Below are 24,103 nucleotides of genomic sequence, written 5' to 3' on the forward strand. Positions count from 1 at the left end.
TATTTCATTTTCAACCAAATAAGATCAATGACAGAGGCCAGTCAAACTTTCAAAGTACTAATGTTGTATGACTTCTTGTACAAACTTACAACTTACAACTCCATTTTTTCCTTTTCTACAGCACATTAACTTTAAAACTTTCATAACTTTAGGTAGTCGACCAAGAATGCGGTGAAGAGACCAAGTGCTGAAGATTGAGAGTTTACTTGGGAGAGGAAATGACAAAAAATAGAGAAGAATGAGGCGGATCATGGCGAGGCTAAAAACCATCTTGGGTTTATATGGCCACAGGAGTAAGAGTAGGTAAGTATAACATAAGTTACAGAATAAGAAATTCATAAGCCAACTTCTTGAAATGTCAGTTGAAAAAAATAGCACAATGTGATGAGGTCTCACTTTCCTAGTATAATCATACCTATGGACTCGCCAAGAACCATTTGTCTAGAACAGATTCATCCAATCTTTTTTCCTCGAGGGCCACATTATGACTTATGAGACTAACTTAACTTAACTTTATGAGAGAAGGCTGGCTAGTTATATTTCAGTGTTATAAGTCCCCTCCGGCCCCCTCTCCCCTTAAAGCCATAAAGTTGATCGTTAACTAACTGGGTGTACAACCGCGGGAGAATATCATCGGTGTTTGCTATCAAAAAGATATATATTTTTTTGTTAGCCTTAGTTTTTGTAGCTTTTCTGCAGGCCAGAAAACATTGGCTCACGGGCCAGATGTGGTCCACGAGCTGTAGGTTGGAGAGCCCTGTTCTAGAATATGCATGGTGAAGCCACCCGATATAATGAATGGATTTGCGAGAAGAAAACAATCTACAGTAATAGAATCAAAGAAACTAGTGTACCTGTTGCTCGAATTCGAGCAATTGCTAAGAATTACAGGCGTTATTTTAAAACCAATAACAGTCATAATTTCTGATGACTTTAAAATATTCAACTCAAAGATTATGAAAATACTCAAGATGTAGCCTACATAACAGATCAATATAATCAAAATTGTTTCTACAAATAGCCTTACTCATAGCTGCGTTAGGTTTCCAGACACATTATGTGTCCAAAAGCCTAACAGCACGACTCCCTTCGTCCCCATACCGCCCTGAGCGATAGGGATCATTGAGATTCGCTCTAACCTTTCCTCTCCCCTTCATGAGTAAGTTTTCATTCCTTTTCTTTCTTAGTTTTTGTTTGTTTCTTTTTTTAAATTTTAACGCCTGTATGTATCTCTGGTTTTTCCTATTTCCCTAGCTAGGTACTTTTCTAAACGTCTCAATTGTTTCCTTGTCACTAATCATGTTTTATTTTCTCATCTCTCAACCTATCTTATCCAAGACTTATTCCTGTTCTCTCCTATTTGTCTCCTGAAGTGAACAATTTATAAATACCCGACTCGGGGTTTTTATTTCTCCACATCTACATACCTCCTCCTCCACCATGTGAAATCTTCACAAAATCGCCTTGAAATTTTCCATGTCCTGTGACAAACTGCGTTTCATAATGGCCCATCTCCCAATCTCGTTCCAGTCTCTTTCTGATGTTGGGTATACATACAAAAGTTTACCTTTAAATAAAACGTTAACATAAAACCCTCTGCTCCCAACGCATTTGCCACTCATCTAATATCTCCTCTCTTCTGTTTCCGATGTAGTATTACCCGCCTCCTTGTCTTCCAACTTCAACAGCTTATGCAGCGATTATCCAACAGTCCTAAATTGAATGTGAAATCTTCAGACAGCTGTTGGAGAGCACACTTAAACCCAACACGGAAGGGTGCTTGCTGTATTCAGCTATCAACGACAACTAGGTGAAACCCGTCGAAATCGACGGTTACTTTCAAGGCTTACGTTAATTCACCTAACTGCGATAAATTGGGTGAAATATAGGCTACATATTTTGAGCATTTAGCATTGTTTAAGAATAATAAGTGTAAAAACAATAATGATATTAATTGCGTTAGTTGCCAAATTTGGTTGATCATTCAATGAATAAAATATTCCCCATACCGTACGTCATCTATTATTAGTATGTTATCTGGTATTTCTTCCTTTGGAAGAACCTTTAAATAGTATGAAAATCGTATGGTGGATCTTTTTTAGGTAAACACTTCCCTGATTTCATCAGTGTAATGTGATTTTATTTGTAAAGAATTTTTTTTTGGGAAGACATATTCTAATTTCAAAGGGAGGTATATCCGTTACAGTGTAAGTTTGATTTTTTCTTCGTCACGTCGCGTCAGTTCATATCGTACTTCTGTGCCAACGAATGAACCCTCTAGCTTACTTTTGAGAAGTTTATTTTGGGGTTACTGTTGAAGCTGGAATTTCTTTACATGGGGGATTTCAGTTAGTTGTCTTCATCGAGGTAGACTTCTGGAGTGATCGCGCCCGTGTTGAAGCGAACCGTTTTTCGGTCCGGCCGCGAGTAGCTGTGAGCAGCCCGTGGTAGGCAAGAACGCCAGCGCTAAGATGGGCGGGATAGTGAAAATCGCGACGCGCGCCTACTTTTATTTTGTTTCCAGACGACATGATTTTTTTAGGACAAATGAACGATTGAATTGTATTCTCTAATAGATTGTGGTTCTTTCGGAATTAATTTCATTCTTACTTTCACATCAGGTATATTTTTAAAACACGATTAACTTCAACTTTTAGTGTAATTTTCTTGTCAGTGACATGTTTTATTTTATTTTATTAAAAACAAATTGGAATATTTCCCTAACACATTTGTATAATATTTTTAAACATTTTTTGGCTTTTGAAATAAATTTGGATAGAGGGTCATAACAGTCCAATTACTGTAATAATTAGAGATTGGTCTCATGTTTATAAATTAAAATGAAATAAAAGGCAATAAGAACACTTTCAACGAATCAAAATAATTTATTATTATTAAATATACATTATCTATTTGAACTCAAATAAGATAAAAAACATTATATACAAACATTAACACCTTAAAACATTTATGTCTAGATTTTTAGACCTTAAATCCTAAACATTTCTAAACAAAATCAGTTTGGTTAATTTTTGTCTTAACCCAAGATTAGGCAAGTTGGAAGCACTTGTAGCTTCCCTGGCTTTGTGATGGCCAATTACCTTTAAAAATAAACTACCAATTGCTTTAATTAGCATTACTCGATGGTTTACTTCGTCTAAACCATTTGCTGGGTGGTTTTTAAAAATTATTATATTAAAATTATTATTCAAGACATTAAACCTATAATTTTTAACAATATATCCGAAAACTTTGTATTTATTTTCCTGTGGAATCCGATGGTCGTCCCCTTTGCTTGCCTATTTGTACAATTAATAGCTGCACAGGATGTTACCATCTTGGAACATTGGGAACATTTTAAAACTGAAAGTCCAGTGCATTAAAATATCAACAAACGATGGCAGAGATGATAAGACGCCCAACTCAAGTGTGCGCTGCTCGTAAACAAACAAAAAAAACATCTCGATCCAATCAATGCCTGGCAGTGCTACCACTGCATTCACGAAAAATCCCAGATTTCGGGTTGTCATTCATGAAATTTACCCGTTAAAATCTCCAAATATTCTTCTTGTTTTTAAAGTATGGCAAATAATCAATTTGATTTGAATGAACATTGGTCGTTTGTATAGCTGAAAACAAATTTATAAATTTAATCTTAAACTTGATTGTTAATTTTACTCCTAAAGTACATGTGGAAAGGAAAGTATGTATTTTCGATAAGATCCTATACAAATACTTATTAATAAACGTTCTAGATTGTTTTCTGAAAATGCATATCGACAAAGCTACACAACCGGGACCGGGTACTCCGGGAGTGGCCGCACGGTGGCGGCGCGGTACCGTCCCACGCTCGTTTCCAAACGATTTAATAATGACGCAATCATTTTATCACAAATTGGTTGATTTGAAAGTTAAGATCAACTCATTGGCTACAACTTTCCCGCTAGAAGTTTGTTTGTAACCCAAAAATAAAAATTTTCCTCCCTTAGTGACTTTTTCATGTCAGTCTCTGGTAAGTCTTCTATATTTTCAATTATTAAAATTCAAAATAATTATTACAATAAAAGATATTTATACTGTCAGAATCCGATGTTTATGTAGATTAAGAATATATAAGTTTTATTTGACTGGAGCTTTTCCGTTGAGCTACAACAGCGAGTAAACTGCAGCGCGCACGATACTGAAATACGCCCGAATTCGTTCTTGCCTACCACCGCTTTCCAGCACGGACCGTTTTTGCCCCATTTAGCGATCACTCCAGAAGTCTACCTCGATCCCAGACAGCACACTTTCTCCTCAGGACATCCCACGGATATTGCGACAGGATATGCAAGATATCCCATAGTGGTCCTATGGTCAACTTGGGATATCACAGGATATCCACAGGAATGCGTAATGTCCCCGCCCGGGGATGTCCTACGGATAAGCTCACACGCATATCCGTGGGACATCCGAGGTCATCCCAGGGTAGTCCTCAGGACATTCTCAGGACATATGGGACTACTATGGGATGTCCCTGGGATAAAGTGTGGTCTGGGCCTGAACATAAAAAACACAAAATAATATAGATTTAGTATGAAAAGCTTAATTATAAGTTTAGTAAATTGATTAAATAGTTAATAAACACAAATTTTGAAGAAAAAAACGAGAAAAAAAATTTTGGCCCAGACGGGTTTCGAACCTGGTACCTTCGCCTTGTGAGCCTCTTACCTTACCTCCTGAGCTATCTGCGCTTGTTGATTATGGGTGTTTTCAAGTTGTTAAAGAGTAGCCGACAGTTGCAATGGTCGCAATACTTAAAATATTTTTGATACTACAGTATAGGCTATATATGATTCTGTTAATCTGTTTAGGCCTCAAGTAGTTGAATTGTTTTTCTGGTAGTTGGAGAGGATACTGGTATTTGACTATAGATTATTTAATCACCATTAGATTAGCACTGTAATAATTGATTGTTATATGATTAAAATTAGTTTTTTGTTGTTTTATTAATTTAAAGTTAGAATTAAATTGACATTTCACACAACTATGATAGAACTCTATAGTTTTCCTGATCTCAATGGTAGTAATATGTCAGTAAAGTTAAGTCAACCCTTGCTAGCCATAGTATTAACAAGACATATTTTCAATCTGGGAAACCTTAAACTTTTAAAATAAATTATAAAACCTCAACATCTTAATGCGTGGGAATCTTATTTTTAGAAAAAAAAACAGACCAAAATTATTTGTTAAATAATGAAGACGGCCCAATTATAAATTCGGAATTACTGAAAATAATTACATCAAGAACAACATACTGTAACATATCCAAAATTCAAAAGATTAATTTTTCTAATATTATTTTTTATTTTTCCAATATCCTTTAAATCATCTGTTTTAACTTTGTTTAAAATTAATTTATTAAGTAAATATTTACTTTCTGTACTAGTGTAAACACAGCCTGAAGATGGAAACCAAGTTTCTGAAAGCACTAGTGAAAAAAACAAATTATTATATATTGGCCTTGTTGAACATTTAAATTTAGATATACTGTACATTTCATCAGTGGTAGTATTTTTTTCTTCAGTTTGTTACCGGGACATTACGGGACATTACAGGATATCCAGTGGATTTTTTACATGTCCCGGGATGTCATGGGACATTCTGGGATATCCTATGGCATTCGTACATATCCCGGGACTTTACAGGATATCCTGAGGTTAACTTACAAATCCCGGGACATTACGGTATATTGTAGGATATCCTGTGGATTTCGTACTCGTCCCGGGATTTTGCGGGATATCCTGAGGATAGCGCACATATCCCGAGACATTCTCAGGACATATGGGACTACTATGGGATGTCCCTGGGATAAAGTGTGCTGTCTGGGGGTTGTCTTAGCCTTATCAATAACATAAAGTTGTCAATATAATCTCTCTACGGAATGTTAGGTGTAGTGTAATACTTGGAGTGAAGTTGGATTTTATTTTTGAACTGTTAGGGGCCTCTTAGTTCATACAGCCTTTCGACTTTATTGGCAGCAAATAATGCAAATGACAAAAACATAAAATGGGACATTTCCAAAAACAAAAAATACTGTAAATTGGCTGTTACGAATACATTGACGTTTACATATTGTTAATCAACGTATCTTATAAAGGATTATGTGATCCAGTTAAAAAGGAATATGACCTTTCTGTCATGACAGTAGCTGCATAAATAGTATTTTCTCTCTGTTACTCTGTATCATATCTAAAAGCCATAATGTCGTGTTATTTTCAATAATGTTACCAACCCAGTGCGCCAAAGTCCGTAATATAGGCAGGTGCAAATAATGTGTCAAGATAGGTACCATTTTAAGCAAGGTTTCTATGTTTGGATTTTATTAGACACGATAAGAGCAGATATTTCTACATAAATATTTGATTCGTGTAGAATAATATGATAAAATGTAGGCAAAAGTGGTGAAAAAGGCAGACACCATCCAGTACAATAGATATAAGATAGTTCATTAAGAAATAATTTAAGAACTGCTGTGATTGAAGGATTTTGCACTGATTTCGTAATGGAACGTTACATTGCAAAACATGGCATGATAAAGAAGAAAATCAATTTTAAAATAAGAAAATAACATTGCAAAATACTTATTTGGTAGAATCTTTGACTATTAATACAAAAACTTCTGTATCCAATAGTCAATGGTAGAATTCAGTAACTCCCAATAAATGTGTGTTGTTTGAAGTACAATTTAAAAATGAACAGCTGTTTCATTAAAAAGTATTATTCACATGACCAACATGTAAACAACTCTGTGGAGGGATCTTTAAAGGCTTCTAGGGCAGAGTCCTAAGGGATTTTGCTTAGTTTTTCTTTTGATAACTCATCTACAGACCAATACCTTTCTTTGAACACCTCTACCAAGTTTCTACGCCCAGCCGTTCTCTCAAATTAGTGGGGACAAAGTTTCAAATTTAATATTTAGATTCCCCCATGTTAATCTTATGGGAGAAACTCCAACTTTGATGGCCTGTGGGGCAAAGCCCGAGGATTTTTATTACGGGAATTGGTGAAAGGGGGCGTCTACACAAAAAATACTTTATTTTGACACGTCGTTTGTAAAAATCCGTCCATTATTAACGGAGGAGTAGTGTTTTGTAGAAATCGCCTTCACGTATTATATATAAGGATAGTATTATTTGTATTTCGTTCTTGTCTACCAGTTAAAATTTGTCTGTCCACCTCCTCCTATTGGCCGTCCTGGTCAACGTCTTATGGTCTCCATTATGTCGAACGTTTTTTTGGTTATGTTTTGATTTTGTGCAAAATTTTAGTATAACCAGCTGTTTCAAATATTAGTTTCAATTTGAAAGTATTCATCTGTTCAAATGTAAACAAACATTTTCTCCCTAAGAATAACATGGAAACTTTGAAGGCCACTGGGGCAGAGCCCTGATGGAATTCCAAAGTTTTTTTGTTTGATGGCAAAACTATATGCCAAGACCTTTCTAACGACACCTTGGACATGGTGATCGGTAGCACCACCACTCCAAAACAATTATGACAAAAATATGCCTAGCGTATTAAATATATAGATTATAAACCGAAAGCTAGTTATCCTTTAAATCAGGCTAGGCCTATTACTAGAATCTAACAAATTTTGTTCTTCACATAGAAAATTATTGATTTGTTTAGCAACATTTTACTACCAAATACCAATGCAGTTCTACACAGTTCTAAAGAGCAAGTAAAACGTCTTTCAAACAGTAATAATATTTTTTTATTTTAACCTATTTACATGTCAAAACCGTTGTCATGGCCATACTGATCTCCGTCCCAAAATTCCAGTTGAGTTTTTTCTGTCACTGGATCTTTGATGTTGAACATAAATTTGAGATGCGTTTTGATGATTTCAAAGATCTTCCTGTAAGTGCCGGTGGAGTTGATTTCAACTATTTTTACACCTCGTAGTCTTCTGTATACTTCAACCAACCTGGAAAATAGGAGAAAAGTTGTTGAAACACCATATAGTAATAGTAGTTTACGAAAATCATGTAAAGATAACAGGTAGAAATTTAAGGTACGGTACTGGCTTTGGCAAATGCCTTGAAACTTCTATGAGTGTTGTAAAGGCTAATTACCCGAGTTGTTTACCTACTTTACCTAGGATCGTTTTTCTAGAACTAGCTGACATTTTCCAAATCTTTCAATAAGCCTTCTGCAACTGTTGTTTAGGCCCCTTTTGTTCACCGCGGCTGCGGGCGACCGCTGCACCAATTTGTCACCTGTTCATAGTTCAGAAAGTTTTATGGCAGATTAAAATGTTTTATATATTTATGTAGGTAAATAAATGTAAAACAATTCGTAATTCTTATATTTTTGAAAAGAAAAACGAATCCCACAAAGAACTTCTTAACTTAACTTCGTCGATAAATCGTTCTGTATTAATGTCCGTAACATAACATGAAGTCATTTTAAACGGTGAGAGCTTCATCTAGTTACAGGACAAAACAACTACAGTTAAGTACAATGCGCACAGCCAATGACTAGACCTTGTGTAGTGAGTGACACTGGTGACATGGGTCGGCAGCAATGCGAGAGCAACGACGGGCTCCCGCGTTGGGTTCAACAAGCCCATATAACACAATGCATATACGAACCGCTCGCTGCCTGCGGTTTCTAAGTGCAAGCGGGTGAATTTACAAACCTCCACGGCTAGCTGCAACTTCTGAGACCGCTCCTATTTGAATAAAAGCACCCATTGCAATGGTAATTAACAAAACCGCTGCGGGCGACCACTGGGGGGCAGCCGCGGTGAATAAAAGGGGTCTTAGAAAATCGTTAAGTTCACCTCACGGTTAAGAAAAGAGTGTGTGAGTTTTCGTTAGAAGTCGTCAGATCAACAATTGAATTTGTCGCTAACAGCTTAGGTTGGCATACAAAGCATTACAATTTTACTTCTTTTCTCTCAATCCTTGACCTCATTGGTCCATTACTTTACCACACTAGTGCTATAAAGTAGGTAAACAATGTGGTAAAGTGAATCTCTTCAATTGAAAAGGTTAGTTTATAAAACATCATAAATTATTGGATGGTTTTTAGTGGAAGTATATCTCCAATACACGGAAAAAAAAAATCGGAGAAACAATTTGGAACATGAAAACAGAGCCTTTTCACTTTATAGGCCTATACAAGGAACAACAGACAAAATTGGCAGATTCTTGAGAAAGTACAAAATTAAAACTATTTATAAACCCCACACAAAATTAAGCAGTTCATCCAGTAAGAGATAAATTACAAATGCACACGTCAGGCATATATGACGTGCAATTTAGCTGTGGACAATGTTACGTCGCAAAAACTGGAAAATTAATCAGGACTAGAATAAGAGAACACAGGTCTACCAAAAATTGTAAAGTATAAAATTCAGCAACAGCGGAACAATAGTTTATTACAAGACGTGCAATTGATTTTAAAATATCTAAATTTTAGCTTCCAGTTATATTTATAACAAAAGAAAGATTCTCGAAGGCATAGAAATTAGAAAACACACAGACAATTTCAACAAAGACCAAGGATTTGATCTAAGTAACACTTGGATGCCAACTTTAAGCAAAATCAAAAGTCAAGTGTGTTTAAGAAAGTTCTGGAAGCATCGAGACACGAGGTTCACAGCGGTCATTGAATGGCGGGGAAAACACACACAGAGTAAACATGTCTGCCCTCCTACACATTAGTGGGACGTCTAACCCCCACCCCTCCATATAGAACCTGGAACTTCTCCCTGTAAGCTCCACTTGATTTGTCATCTGTTTCGCCCTGAGAATGGCAGATCGTATCCTAACAGGTAACTAGACTTGGGTAAAGTATGTTAACTTTCAATGGCAGCAGAACAAAAGTACGAGGGAAATTATGGGAACGCTACCATAGCTGGATGCCTAATGAGTGTAAAAACGCTCTGATGCTATTATGGAGGGAATACCCTAGTCCCAAGGTGCACCGAGACCAAATGTCTGTTACTTTTGTATGGCCCTTGTAGTTAAGGCGGAATAATAGTGTTGGCGAATAAAATAATCATGCCACTAAGAACACCTAGGGGGTTTACTATATTGCCCAAATTGTACTTAAGGGAGATTGGTAAGTATACAATACTGAAAACACAATACTAAATGTTAGCATTGACTTTATCTACATGTGTGTAGATATAAAGTCAATGGTGTTAGACAACAATTTTTCAAAAATGAAAGTAGAACTAGATCAAGTGTAAGTCAACTACCATTAAACTTCATATACAGGGTGGTAAAAAATTCCCTGGACAGTTAAATATTTTAAAAAATAATGCAGATAGAGCTACAATACTTGGTACAAAGTTACAGGGCATAAAACTCTATTTTAACACATATTCAGTGATCCAATAACTCTTCAGGGGGAGGGCCCACAAGGAGTCGGAAGAAAATCTTAAACGGCAGCATAGGTCAATATGCACATCAAATTAAAGGTCTTTTTTATTAGAATACAATGCCGCAAACCGCACTTCAAAAGGTTGATCCTGCGCAAAATGGCAGATGTTCAAAGATTTCTTGAATCCGCCATTTTGAATCTTTGAACGACTGTCATTTTTTACTCAGGCATTCTTTTGAGCTTGAATTTACGGCATCGTAATCTACTAGTGAAGACCTTTAATTTGATGTGCATATCGACCTATGCTTACGTTAACAATTTTCTTCCGATTCCTAGGGCTGTGCCCCTGAGGAGTAGGGTAAGCGTATAATAGCAATGTAAATTAAATGAATCTTTGAACAACTGTCATTTTGCGAAGGATCAACCTTTTGAAGTGCGGTTTGCGGCATTGTATTCTACTAAAAAAGACCTTTAATTTGATGTGCATACTGACCTATGCTGCCGTTTAAGATTTTCTTCCGACTCCTTGTGGGCCGTCCCCCTGAAGAGTTATTGGATCACTGAATATGTGTTAAAATAGAGTTTTATGCCCTGTAACTTTGTACCAAGTATTGTAGCTCTATCTGCATTATTTTTTAAAATATTTAACTGTCCAGGGACTTTTTTACCACCCTGTATACTTGACTTGGATGTAGTGGTAACTCCCAAAGATACTTACTTAGGCTTGAAAGGGTTTGGAGGTTTATTAGATCCTCGGAGTGAAGGGATGTTGAGAAAAAAAGCCACATCAGGCTTGACGAGATCCTCAGGATACTCGTATACGGGATGACCTTCTGGCGGCAAATTCATCAACGAGAATCTCTGGGCTATCGAGAATGCTGCTTGGTCCAGCCAATACCTGTAGCATAAGAGTTAGTTCAACAACAGCACTACAAGTGTAAAACCTAATGATTTAATTCACTAGGCCTACATATTGTGATAATGTTACAGCAACGTTCAAATAGAATGGTACGATTTAATGTTTAACTTGTTGTTGTTGGTGGTGGGTTTATATTATTTATATTACGCACCCATATTTTGTAGACGTACCCATCTTCAAGTTTCGGGTTCCTTTCAACCTAGAGAAGGGGTAGATTACGATCCTGTACGCCATAAAACTCTTTAACTGGATCAGAAAATCTAAGAATAAGGGTTTTTCTAATTGTTCATTAAAAATTACTAGCAGAATTCCTTTTTTGTTGTTGCGCCAAAATCCTATCAAAAGTTGCAGGCCGAAAATGAAGAAATTAATAAAAAAGCTATTATGAGTGAGAATTTTTCAATGAATAGGCTAACAACAAAATGAAAACCACGACACAACATTGCTTCTAGTGGGAGACATCAAAGTACAGTCGAGTTCCGCTATTTTGAATATTATAAACCAAAGTTTGGAAATATTTTTCTAAGATGTTAAGCAGCATTCCTAAGGGGCGTGAGGCATAGTAGTAAGGATCAAATTGTGAAAATTCGCTCTGTGGGATCGACGTGGATTGCATTTCCGGTGAGGTAACTCGGTGTGGTGTGGTTTTATTATCAACAAACGGCCACACTTCGGATTAAACAGATTGAATATTTGGGCATATCCAGCCCCATTTTTGCATTCTTTGCTGTTTTAGGCGGTTTTTCTTAAAGTGTTATGGTAGTGTTGTATAACTTCAGGGATGTGCTATGTTGAAACCATGTAGTACGAGTAGTGGTGTTTCACGACAATGAAACTTTGAAGTTCATTGAATTGTAGGCCTATGCTGCAGAGCGGTCACTGTATGGTGCAAGCTACAAAGAATACAAAGATCATGACTCTACTTGTCGAGTAATTGCCTAAAATTAAAATTGCAATAAAATGATAAGAACAACAGAACTGCACAGTTCTCAAACACTCTGCCGTTGTCTGAGGTGGACTAAATACAAAAGAGAGGGACTAACTTATGAAGCGTGTCTCGTGTGAACAGTCCACGCCTTATGACATGTGGTATTCCCATCTTGACCACAGGGCGAGGCTCAAGTAAGCGTGATGAAGAGCGAAAATTCTTGTCCCGTGGGAAGCACGGCTTTAGTATGTTGCTAACATGAAATTGAAAACATCTGCAGCCACGGCGGAAACAATAAGTAGGCCTATTCTTTTTTGTCACGGCAAAATAGTGGTTGTGAAGACATCGTTATAGTATCGTCTCCGACAATCCTGACAATACCATGAACATATCACCTGCAATCGTGGCAAAATTACCAATTGTGCATCTTCAGAGGCTTTCTGCACTCACAAAAAGAAAGACCACGGCAAAATTGTAAAAAATCTTCTGAGGTTACAACGGAATTGTGATCACCTTCTGTGGTCATAGCGAAATCAAAAACCTCTTTTCCAATATTGACAAAATCGTAAACATCTCCTGCGATAACAATAATCAATCATTACAGAAATCTGTTTTATCGGATTATCGTTAATTAAAATAGGGTTGGATGCCTGCTAGTTTGAATTTTCGGGACTCTACTGAAGTACAGTATCAAAATAAATTATAATCTACCTATCTTAAAACTTTGAGCATAAAGTTTTCAACTAACCCTGTAGTGACGACAGGCTCCCGCACCCATGTTTCTCTCACGTGATGTGCTCCCACGTACATGCATAGAGAGAAGTATGCTTTGCGTAGCATTCCCTTTTCACGGTCGAACAACCGACGCAAAGGCAACATAGAACGTGGGGGGTTACCCAGATAAGTTGCTCGAAGATAATTGGCCAACTCCTTGCCCAATATGATTCGGCCTAAAAACAAAATTTCTTTGATTAGAACTAGGCTTGCTATTTTTTTCTTCTATTGCTAGTGACAGCCCGATTCTAAGAAAAGAGTTCCTGGTCAGGATTTTGAAAATGTACACCTCCTATGCTTATTTTAACTCTAGAATTTATATTTTAGAGCTATCCAAGGTTCAAGAACTTGAATTATGTTAAAGTACTGTAGGGTAGCCTAGTCATCAAAGTTGTTAACTAAGACCAACGGTTTCATTAGCCAGTGCCATTTATTAAAAGTCCAATGATAGGAAAACTAGACCAATAGGCTATAGCTATCAGTGACCATTGGGCTTTTAATAAATGGCCCTGGAAACAGCAATGTAACAACAGTTCTAAGTCAGTACTGTAATAATGCTACAAAAGGTGTCTTACTCCATTTTATAACCATCCTTCACTCATATTTGAGTTAAAATACACATTTAGGTTACGTCCCATCCCTCTCAGTATTTAAAATTACTGTATGTTACAATGGAAATCAATTTCACCAAGTCATCATCATTCTCAATAAGAGACGCCGGAGACGGTCTCCAATAACAATTATTTATTTCTTCTAGGCTTTTTGTGACAATAGGCCTAGGTTGATACTACTTACCGGTAATCCAAACAGTGACAATTGCTTGATATAGTGAGAAAAGAACCTGTAACTCGCACTGCTTTGTTACCACATGTAACAAATTAGTCAGAGTAATGCAATTTTTAGTTCAAACAACAATTGTAGGGTAAGTTACTTACTATCCCTGTGGGTCCCCTCAACAGCAATGAAGGGATGTCTGAGCTCAACTGGTGGGTCATCATGAGGGTCGTAAGAAGGTTGACTCAAGAGTTCTTGATAGGTTGATACAACAGCTCTTATACCCGGCAACTTCTGATACTACAACCCAAAATTTGGTTTAAAAGCAAAACTGTATTCACTTGACAATTATTCGGCTTAACTCCAAATTAGATTAAAAATGATATAGCCTAAGTTATCTTTGATCATAACAGTTACCATGCCTGTGGAATTTTTTAAAAAAGGTACGGTAACATAAGTTACTGTTAACACAAATTATTTTTTAGGGCAAGCAGTTAAGGTATAAGCTGGGAATCAAACCCCTCCTTCTCACACCATAAGTTAGTAGGGATGAGCATCGATAGTCAATGTTTTCAAAACATCAATATTTTTCTATTGATGCTCGATGTTTTTTACATCGATGGTAGGTTACCAATGTTTTTGGCCAAGTATTGGGATATTGGTGTTTTCCATTACTGGAGAGTACAAAAAGCAGACGAAAAACTGAAAAAACATTAGTTATTTGTGCAACTAGTGAGAAAAGTGAGCAATTGACTCACTCAAGAGAAATCCTTACTCACGAGCCGTAGGCGAGTGAGGAATGGTTTCTCGAGTGAGGCAATTGTACTTTGAACACGAGTTGCACATTATACTTTTCCTACAGTTACCATAAAACAAATAAATTTGTGAAGAAACATAACCTATTTTTACACAGAAGTGAACTTTTAATATAACATTTAATGTGAAGTGACAAATACAACAGTACAACAGCTGACCAGCTGATTTACAGCCAGTGCTGCCAACGTATTTCGTGTGCATACGATGTTGCCTGCATGTTACGCGCTCACTATTTCGTGCTTTCACGTTGCAAATCTGGAGTGAGACAAAGTAATTAGAGTGAGACAATGTTAACATTGTCTCACTGATGAGCGAATTGGCCACTTTGCTTTCTCAAATCAGTGAGAGAACATGTACATTGTTAGGTAACTGTAGGAAAAAATATTTTCGGTACATCAGTGTTACCATTGATGGTGAACATCGATGGTTGAGACCATCGATGGTTGACCTATGGATGCTCATCCCTTAACCATAGCCTAGTCTGAAACGCTATTTTAAGCACTGGGCTAACAAAAAATTCTAATAGCTAACTAGGCTAAACTACAACTATCTTGGATTATACCTCTAACTGTAAAAATATTTCAGTAATAAATGTGTATCCTATGGCAAAATGTCATGGTCATTAATAGCTAACATTTAAAAGACTAGCCCCAAAACATCTTTGGACATTCTATAAGTAACACGATTACTAGGGGTTTACTTTGTAAGTACAAAGATTTAAAAAGGAATTCCTTTCAAACTGGCATTTGTATGCGGTATTAAAATAATTACAGTAACATAAGAATGAACTTTGAGCTAGTTTGTTTAATAAATAAGCTAGGTAAACAGAAACAGAACACGACCATAACCTAACATCAACATCATCAACTAAAAAAACTACATAAACAAACAATGCAGCACAAGAAAAGAACAAAGAACAAGAAACAGCTGTCTGCATACCTAGCAGTGTTGACTTATTAGTAGTTTTAAAAACTGAAAGTTGTGCATTGATTATGTATGTATAGTGAAACCATCGATTGATCATTGTAAACTCTTTTTTTAAATCATGGCTATTCTGTTAAAACAAACCAACAATTAATTGATTTTTTTTAATGTGTTTATAAACTACTTTCCTAAAATGAATACACTTAAATTACCTCTTCCCCATTGAAAATGCTAAGTATATCTTGTGCACTGTGCCAAACACCATAGCCTCCCATACTACTGAGAGTAGAGTTCTCTGGTGCTACAAAAAAGGAAATAATAAGAATAGTTAGTGAAACAAACAAGGCAATTAGTTGATAAAGACATTTATTTTCAAAAAGGGAGTTTGAAAAATAAAGATAATCCTTGGTTATGTGATTGATATAAAATATAGAACCTAAATCTGGATTTTGATTACTATACTAAAATAATATATTTATAACTATCCAAATTCAATGTCAAAGGGTTAGGTTAATAAATTAATTTTTCCCTTACTTGCATATTTTGCGTGTTACCTCATCTTAATTACCGTACCGATACTACGTTTCTAAATTTTGAAATGTATGGGATTCTATTAATAATCACAAATAATACATTTTCCAAAAATTTCCATAAAACACATTGCATTTTCAGAGTCAGTCAATATAGGCTTTTGGCCAATATAGAAAAATGAAACTTGCCATATCACAATCAACACCGTGTAAGAACCAGAACGAATTGTAACACATCCTGACCTATACCAACACATAATAAATAAGTTACTATAAATCTATAGATGAAAAGTCACTGTCACATATTAAATAAACATGGGGAGGGGCAGCGGGGACAAAAAGCTTCCATGCTGAGAGTCAAACCTAAACTAAACTGATTTTCTCATTGAAAAATGGTGACCTTGCCATTTGAATAAATAAATAATTAAATAAACTAAGTGTTCCCTCAATTAGGGAGCATTTGAGAATAACTGAACATTAAGATGATATCAAACATGAAATACGGTATATAAAAGATTTGGTACAAATATAATTGTATAAAACAAGATTTTTTAACAAAACAAACAGCAAATGTTTAGTTAACTAATGAGGTGTGACTAAAATAGTTACTGAAATAAAAGTGAAATCCCCAAAGGAAATATTGTAAACACCTTACTACTTACGGCCCTCCGTTTCTTCCCCCATCTCGGCCATCTCTTCTCCGTTGAGCCACAATAATAAACTTGATGTGATCCATATTCCAGTAAAAATAGTTTTTATAATCATTATGTTAATTTAATTTTTAAAATTAGACAAAATTTTTGAGTAATTGCCATGATGTACACTACAAATTCATTTTAAATAACAGAAAACTGAAATACAGGGAATCTTAAACATCCCTGCTTGATCACTGGCAGTTAAAAAGACACCGAAACAATAACTGCGCTTATCACACATTTTCATCTGTGAATTGTAGTGATAGCATCTTATCAATAAAACTAATTGTGATTTACCTACCTTCAAATCTTACAACAGTGGTTAAATGTTTTTACTACCTACTATGAGTAAACTGTGAGTATGTGTCAGGAAACCTATACGGTATGTTGAGTTGACATATGCTGTTTAAAAGGCAGTACCATACCAATAAGGAGATGACCATTTAATTCCAAAATTCAATTAAAGATGAAAAAAGCTCAACATACCTGCCAAGCAGTTAATATATTTTTGGACCATGATTCACTTTGTATGAACTATTAAGAACATTAAGTTTTATTTGAATCCCCCCACACATTTTCTATGTATATTTGTGTCTCCATTTTACCTTAATTTATTCAGCTCATTTGGGTAAATTTAGTCCATAGTTGTGCCAAAAATATATGTCAGCTAAAGAACTAGGGTATACAAGCATACTCAGCATTCTTCTTAAAAAAAAAAACATTACTACATTCATGGTACCGGTAGCATAGATTTAAAGCTATGTAGTAACTATTGGGGATTGGCCACACAGTCATAAAGACATGAGAATTCTAGATGGTTTACCAAATGCAAAATCCAGTTGTTTAAAAAATATTTAATTCAAAATTGAAAATTATATTTATTTTCAGGGATGAGGAGTGTATCTATAAATAGATAAGTCTTAACTTTGTCAACACTCTCCTTCTCACATATACCTCAAGGCTTAGCTACCGGTACCAACATTAGTAAATACAAAATATAGATATTTTATTATATTCTGTTACTGGTATGGTTTATTTACTGTACCAGTGTGTGTTTTCCGTATGTCATGTAATTTTATGACAGTAATTGATTGATCATTATGGTTCTAGAACTTTAAAAATCTAAACATGACAGGTCCTAGACTGGATAAATTATAGATACAGTAGTTATTTTTTATTAGAGACAACATTTCTATAAACTTACTATGTAGGTAAGGCTTTTGAGTTTTGGTTTCTGGCACTGAGTAATCAAGAATATTGTCTCTAGAGCATAATACATATATTATATAGCAAAAAAGTTAGGGGTGAAAGTAAGAACAAGCATAACAAACTAGAGTGTAGTTTATTCAGCAAGTGTGATCTCAAATGAAACTGGTGTTTTTCTGGGCCCCTGGTTCAGTAGGAACATGTCCACTTTGTCTGACAGATGTTTTGCTGACTCTGGAAATCTGACTACATAAACCTTGGCCCCTGTTACTCTCTTGTACACCAGCAGCTGTCTGTTGAAATAATTTAATTGTTACGTACATATGTTATTATAAGACTTAGCTGTTCAGTATTTTTTACAAAATTGAATAGTTGAACTTGTAAAGTTGTGAACAAGTTTAGGACCCATGGGTTAGATATGTGGTATGAGCCAGGTATGGTTTACTCAACACACCTTTTGCCTTGACCGAAATCACACCAAAGGTGATGAGGAGCCTAGCATCAAGTTATTTTCTTTGTTTGATAAAAAAAGCAAAAAAAAACAAAAAAAAACAATACCTGTAATATCTAATGTTTCCCTATAAACTTTTGTTTATTTGGTACCAATACCAAATTTCACACAAAATTGACATATTTTACTCCTCAACTCGTAGCTGTAGCAGTGGCGTAGAGGTAGGGGGGGGGGGGTAATATGGAAACGGGTTTCCCAACCTTGATGATTTTTCCTACAACTACACCACTGACATATAGGGAATAAAAATAAGTCCAGCTCGGGGCACAAACCCAACCCTCGGGTCCACGTTACCTTGTCCACAACTATAGTATTATGTCATCATCATTATCAATTGAGATGGGGACACAACTTATTACAGGTATGTATCTTAAGCTTTTTTTATTTATGAATATGAATGCAAGGCTAGTATAGAATGTAGTTTGATATGCTGGCGTAGTTTTGTTATTGTTATACTGACTAAAAAGATCAGCTGTTTCATTAGCCAGGACTTATTTAACCCTTCCCAGACTATACATACCTGTATAAATTGATCCGATACTTCATAAAAAGCTTTAAGCACTTCCGGTATTATGGGACACTCTGAAAAGGTACTGGAGGGATTTTAAACAAGTAGCAAGATGTCTTAAGGTTATTTCCAATTTTGTTCGGCATGTTATTACCATCCTCATTTTTGTGTCTTCTTTTTGAATAAAAGGAGTTACCAAGGTTGGCAGCTAATCAAACTTATTTACGTACATTTACATTCTCATAATATTGTGGTATGATTTGGGGTCCTCAACAGCTAGTTCTCTAATAAGTGTTCCTGATGCACCCAGTCTGTCTCTTCTCTTAATACACTCCCTCACCCAAGAGGGTTTCTTCTTGTTACAGATATTTTCTATCAAATCAAGACACACATCAAAATTAATCGCCGTAATTTAACCCGGCTTACCAACAGAAGACATTTCACTTAAACTACAATTTTCCTTCCTGTTCAAAGGCAGGAATGACATCGACTAGCTGAATCGCTGCTACTAGGTAGCTGCTACTGACATTCGTTGTGTGACAGCTTACTAGCGGCTACTTCACTAGCCACTACTAGTACTAAATAGCAGCTAGTAAGTAGCCTAGTGTGACGCAGGCCCAGGCTTAAGAGCTTACCTCTGTTCCCTCAAATAAGTTTTTGTTGGACTTCTGCCGATTCTTGGCGGAGGAGAGTTGAATATTGCGAATGTTACGTTTGGCCTCAGTAAATCCTCTGGGAACTCATATACATCTGTATTGGGACTGGGTAACTTCACTGCTTTGTCCCATAGTTTGGCCATGATGTAGCTTGCGTGTTCTATCCAGTAGCTGAAAACAAAAAAGATATTTTAGTGTTATACATATGGCAAATTTAAGCAAAAATGGTTACCTAATAAATATCAAGATAGTTTTTTTTTAAATATATATAAACATACCATATATATATATACAATATATCATACCAAATATATAGGCATACCAGTAAGCCTTGTAACGTGCCCCATTCACTCCCTGTACCCGTTACACCTTCCCCTACCTACCGACTAATTCCACTTGCCTTCCCGACCCCATTCTACCACTGGCGTCGCCGCCAAACCCTCAGTGTCATCCGGCATCCCTCCCAAAATTTTCCCCAAACGAATCCAAAAGTTCCCTTCAGGGATCCTTTCCCTGATACCTTTCTACCACCGGCGTCACCCCCAAACCCCCAGTGTCGTCCGGTATCCCTCCTGAAAGTTGTCCCAAACGAATTCAGAAGTCCCCTTAAGGGATCCTTTACCTAACCTTCCACTGATACCTTTCTACCAACGGCGTCGCCTCCAAACCCGTTGTCCGGTATCCCGCACGAAAGTTTCCCCAACTAAACCCCTACCGGGATCTGTTACCTAGTATCTCTTAGATACCTTTCCACCCCCGATGTCGTCTCTAACACGTCTGTGTTGCCGGGAAAAGGTTCCGATATTCAAAAACGCGTCCCTGTCCTTTACAAGTTCTACCATACTTAACCAATACCACTCCCAGCCCCGGCGTCGTGGTTCAATCCGCTGTGTCGCACCCCTTCATCGTTCAACCTTCCCGACGCCAGAACCCATCACCCCTAACCCCTAAAGTCATTTAACTACCACGGCGTCACCGTTCCCAGGGCGGAATCGCGCAAAAAACTCCTCTGAACCTTCACGACGCCCTCCTGTACCACCACTAAACTTTCCCCAACCTAAACACCCATCCACAAACCTAACGCACTAAAAAAACTCTCCAAACCACCCGCCACAAAGCCCAGCCTTGCCTACAAGGACAGGTCCAGACAGGCCAGGTTGAGGAGAAGAGGCAACGACACCACCTAACCTCAAAACCGGTAAGTTATACCATATAAGTATTATAAGTACCATGTATAAGTTTTAACAGAACTCAAAATATATATTTAGACTTTATAATACGAGTAGTTGTATAATATAGGGAGATATTAATTGAACAGTGTTTTTGGCTCCTGGGGACCTCGAAACAAAAAAAGTAAATCAGTAAATCAGGTCTTACCATGAAGTCTTACCTTTGGGTAAGGTAATAGAATTCCCAATGTGGGAAATTTATTATTCGATAAATACAAAATAAATAATAAAAAATAAAACTAATTCCACTGTACGCAGTTTGTGGAGCGAGCTGGTCTAGTGGTTAAAGCGCGGGACTTCTAGCCTGAAGTAATGTGAAAAACGATTCCGGGCTCGTGCCTAGCCTCCTAAGGAAAAAAAAAAAAAAAATAAAAAATAAAACTGTACGCAGTTTGGAAAATATAAATACTTTCCTAACAACAGTTAAAACTTGCAAATACCCATAAATATTTGTTTTAGCTGATCTTGAACAGAACTCTCCCTAAAGAAAATTCAGACTTAGACCCAAAATTGTAATTATTTTAACAGTACGACAACTTGATTGCATAAATCATTAAACCTATTGAAAAAAAACATACTTACTTCTCTACGACCACAGGTTTATGGTAGAGTGATATCAAGATTTTATTGGCAATGGCATATTTGCTGAGTGCGAAGTAAGCCTTTTTAGCCCCAGATTCCTTAGGAATAGGACCGAGTAAAATCCTTGGTTGATTAACTAAATATAAGCCTTTCAACCTGTGAGCCAGAGTTTGGGCCACTTTTCTTCTTGCTAAAAAAAGAAATACAATTATAATATTGACTCTTAAATGAAATTTATTTTATTACAATATTTTATAGTTTATTTTTCTATTTTAAGATAAAAATCCCATCTATAGTGATCTGGTATTTAAGTGCGTTGATGTAAACTTTGTTGTAAAAAGATATTTGGCTTACTATCTGGGTTTACTCCGTCCACTACGTAGAATGCTTCTAGAGGTTTGTTCTTATAAGCTTCATGTTTTTCATGGGCTTGGACCTCAGAATGGTTGAATCTCTTGAGAACTTCAAGTATTTCTGCGTCCTCTTGATACTAATAGTACAATACAAGTACAATAAGATAAGCATAACAAATGTTCACAGGATTTAGATGGTTACCTTTAGAAAAAAGAATATTTTGTATTTTTTCTTACCTATATTTAGTTTGCTATATCCCCCCTCCTTTAATGGATTTAGTGATTTATTAATCCTTATTTTGACGAACAGCTAGTTACAAAATTAATTGTGAATTTGTAATTAGAATGAATTGAACTACACAATTTACCTATCCAAAGATTTGAGATCTTTAAATGGATCAAAAACAAATAAATTGAAAAGGTAAAGAAGGATAGAAATGTAATTTGGTCTCACGTATTCAACAAGTAAACCCATATCAATAATTTTGAGTGTAGTAAGCAAACATAGAAGCATGATACAGGCATTTGAAATAAGCAGTCTTCTAATAAAATATGACCAATAATTAATTTTATATCTGTTTTTGCAATTCCCAAAAAGTATTTTTTTAAAGTCAAATCAGAGAAAAAATAAGAAGATACCTATTATCTTTTGTTTACTTAAAAGAATAAATTAATTTTAAGATACTGAACTTACCATTGGCTGTGTCAAGAAAGCTTTAATACTCTTAAGGCTGTAAAAAATTCCCTTTTCCTCAAGATCTTCTCTGCTTTTTCCTAAAATGTTATATCAGTTAAATTAGATAAAAAATATAAATAAAGCCTTCATAAGTATAAAATTAATTTTTGTAACACTCATTTTGGAATGTTCCTAAACTATCTTTAATTAATCTTCAATTAGATTTGGTTAGTGTAATTCTCTAGTGTAACAATTATTTGTCTTCTTCCTTTAAACACTAATTCAAAACTATGAACATACCATGGTAATTGATTTTTAAACATTTAAAATTATCTATATTAAAAAAGCCTTTAAATTACCTTTAAATTCCTCACTTGCTGACAAACTTTCATCTTCTTCCTCAGATTCGTCTTGCAAGACACCCAACCTTTCCTCTCCATCTTTTTCTTCTCCGCTTACTTTATCTGTGTCTTCTTCACTTTCCTCTTCCTCAGGTGTTGCGTCTTCTTCTTCTTCTTCCTCATCTTCCTCAACATGTGATTCTTTTTTCTTTTCTTCATCAGAATAAACATATTCAGAAGACTCTTCTGATTCCTCTTCAACTACTTTCTTCTTATATGCTTTGTTTTTGAGATTATCTTTGTTTTTGGCATTCTCTTTGTTTTTGGCACTCTCTTTGTTTTTTCCAGGGTTTACTTTCCCTTTCCTAAGTATTCTTTTTGAAGAAATGGAAGCAACAACAATAGCAACTGTTAACAAAAACAACAAAGTAGATGGCCTCATGGCCATTATCATAATCGTTTTACATGGCCTGCAAGTTCAATAATGACTGTAGTAATGTGGCTGTAATCTAATCTAATCTTGGTGTGTTTTCACAGAAATAAATATTTTATACTGTACTACAAACTACAACAAGTACACTTTTTTGGTTTTGGGATTAACTGTCTGTAAGTTGTAAGCACATTTTCAATGTTATGATTGTTTGAAATAAATTCTAAGCTGGGTAAGTGAGTGTTCATTTTGCTCCTCTGTTTTATGCATTTAGCAACATCAGTCTATATGTCACTTTCATTAGTATTTTAAGAAGATAAGGATGCAACTGAGGTATATTTAAACCTAATAGATGAAAATTCCAACCATATTGAATCTTCTACACCATCCTCTAGAGCCTGTGCCCATTGTTCAAAATGTAATTTAAGGAGACAGTAAAGGTTTCTCTGAACAATAGAATTCCTTGTCATGAAGTAAAAAAAACAATGGATGACAACAGCAGTTGGGTGTACCCTAGCCAACAATTAACTAATACAAGCAGCTAACCTTTTCTTGAGTGGTGTTGCTGCAATATCAACTCTGTTAATCATCCAGCTCGATTAGTAACTGTGAGTAAATGTTTGTGTTAAATTAATGTTTGCTATGAATAATATATAAAACAACTTAAATGACTGTGAAATGGCTATATGAAGGTAAACACCTCTTAACAAGTGGGTGTTATACAATATACATTGGGTGTCCTTACGATATCCACGATACCCTGCATGTGGCACTCAAATAGTATGTCCTGGGTACGCCGTGTGCTCTGTGGGTAATACTACCCTTCCTTTTGGCGAATTCCCTATGTAGGGAATAAGCTAGGCTTTTCAATGAT

General features: G+C 35.9%; 2 protein-coding genes across 3 annotated transcripts; both read right to left on the reverse strand.

Annotated features, from left to right (window-relative positions):
• Positions 1–7,733: 7,733 nt before the first annotated feature.
• On the reverse strand, positions 7,734–16,779 carry LOC129004176 (UMP-CMP kinase 2, mitochondrial-like). 2 transcript variants are annotated; one of them, XM_054432633.1, is made up of 6 exons: positions 16,705–16,779; positions 15,725–15,813; positions 13,934–14,072; positions 12,973–13,174; positions 11,096–11,275; positions 7,734–7,969 (listed from the first exon to the last, which is right to left on the reverse strand). In XM_054432633.1, exons 1-6 carry the CDS (start codon positions 16,733–16,735, stop codon positions 7,771–7,773), a joined length of 840 nt encoding a protein of 279 aa, XP_054288608.1. In that variant the 5' UTR covers positions 16,736–16,779; the 3' UTR covers positions 7,734–7,770. The 2 variants fall into 2 exon arrangements, with proteins under 2 accessions (XP_054288608.1, XP_054288611.1); XM_054432636.1 differs by having other exon boundaries at positions 16,693–16,758.
• A 1,300-nt stretch (positions 16,780–18,079) lies between these two features.
• On the reverse strand, positions 18,080–23,264 carry LOC129004016 (pseudouridylate synthase 7 homolog). The gene is made up of 6 exons (XM_054432389.1): positions 22,818–23,264; positions 22,477–22,556; positions 21,784–21,919; positions 21,430–21,619; positions 19,598–19,789; positions 18,080–18,236 (listed from the first exon to the last, which is right to left on the reverse strand). The coding sequence occupies exons 1-6, from the start codon at positions 23,251–23,253 to the stop codon at positions 18,080–18,082; spliced, it is 1,191 nt and encodes a 396-aa protein (XP_054288364.1). The 5' UTR covers positions 23,254–23,264.
• Positions 23,265–24,103: the final 839 nt, after the last annotated feature.

The sequence above is a fragment of the Macrosteles quadrilineatus genome, unplaced genomic scaffold, assembly GCF_028750875.1.
Source record: "Macrosteles quadrilineatus isolate MER2022 unplaced genomic scaffold, UCM_ALF_1.0 Scaffold_9__3_contigs__length_116548681, whole genome shotgun sequence".
Classification (NCBI taxonomy): domain Eukaryota; kingdom Metazoa; phylum Arthropoda; class Insecta; order Hemiptera; family Cicadellidae; genus Macrosteles; species Macrosteles quadrilineatus.

What these genes read in the sequence shown, in the direction of transcription:
- LOC129004016 (XM_054432389.1), bottom strand. Translation starts at nt 23,253, where the DNA reads ATGATAATGGCCATGAGGCCATCTACTTTGTTGTTTTTGTTAACAGTT. An exon ending in GGACGGAGTAAACCCAGATA is followed by an intron (nt 21,620 to 21,783) that starts GTAAGCCAAATA and finishes TTCTTTTTTTAG; the next exon opens with CAAGAAGAAAAGTGGCCCAA. An exon ending in ACTTATTTGAGGGAACAGAG is followed by an intron (nt 18,237 to 19,597) that starts GTAAGCTCTTAA and finishes TTATTTCAACAG; the next exon opens with ACAGCTGCTGGTGTACAAGA.
- LOC129004176 (XM_054432633.1), bottom strand. Translation starts at nt 16,735, where the DNA reads ATGGCCGAGATGGGGGAAGAAACGGAGGGCC. An exon ending in GCATTTTCAATGGGGAAGAG is followed by an intron (nt 14,073 to 15,724) that starts GTAATTTAAGTG and finishes TTTGGGTTGTAG; the next exon opens with TATCAGAAGTTGCCGGGTAT. An exon ending in CCAAACCCTTTCAAGCCTAA is followed by an intron (nt 7,970 to 11,095) that starts GTAAGTATCTTT and finishes CCTATTTTCCAG; the next exon opens with GTTGGTTGAAGTATACAGAA.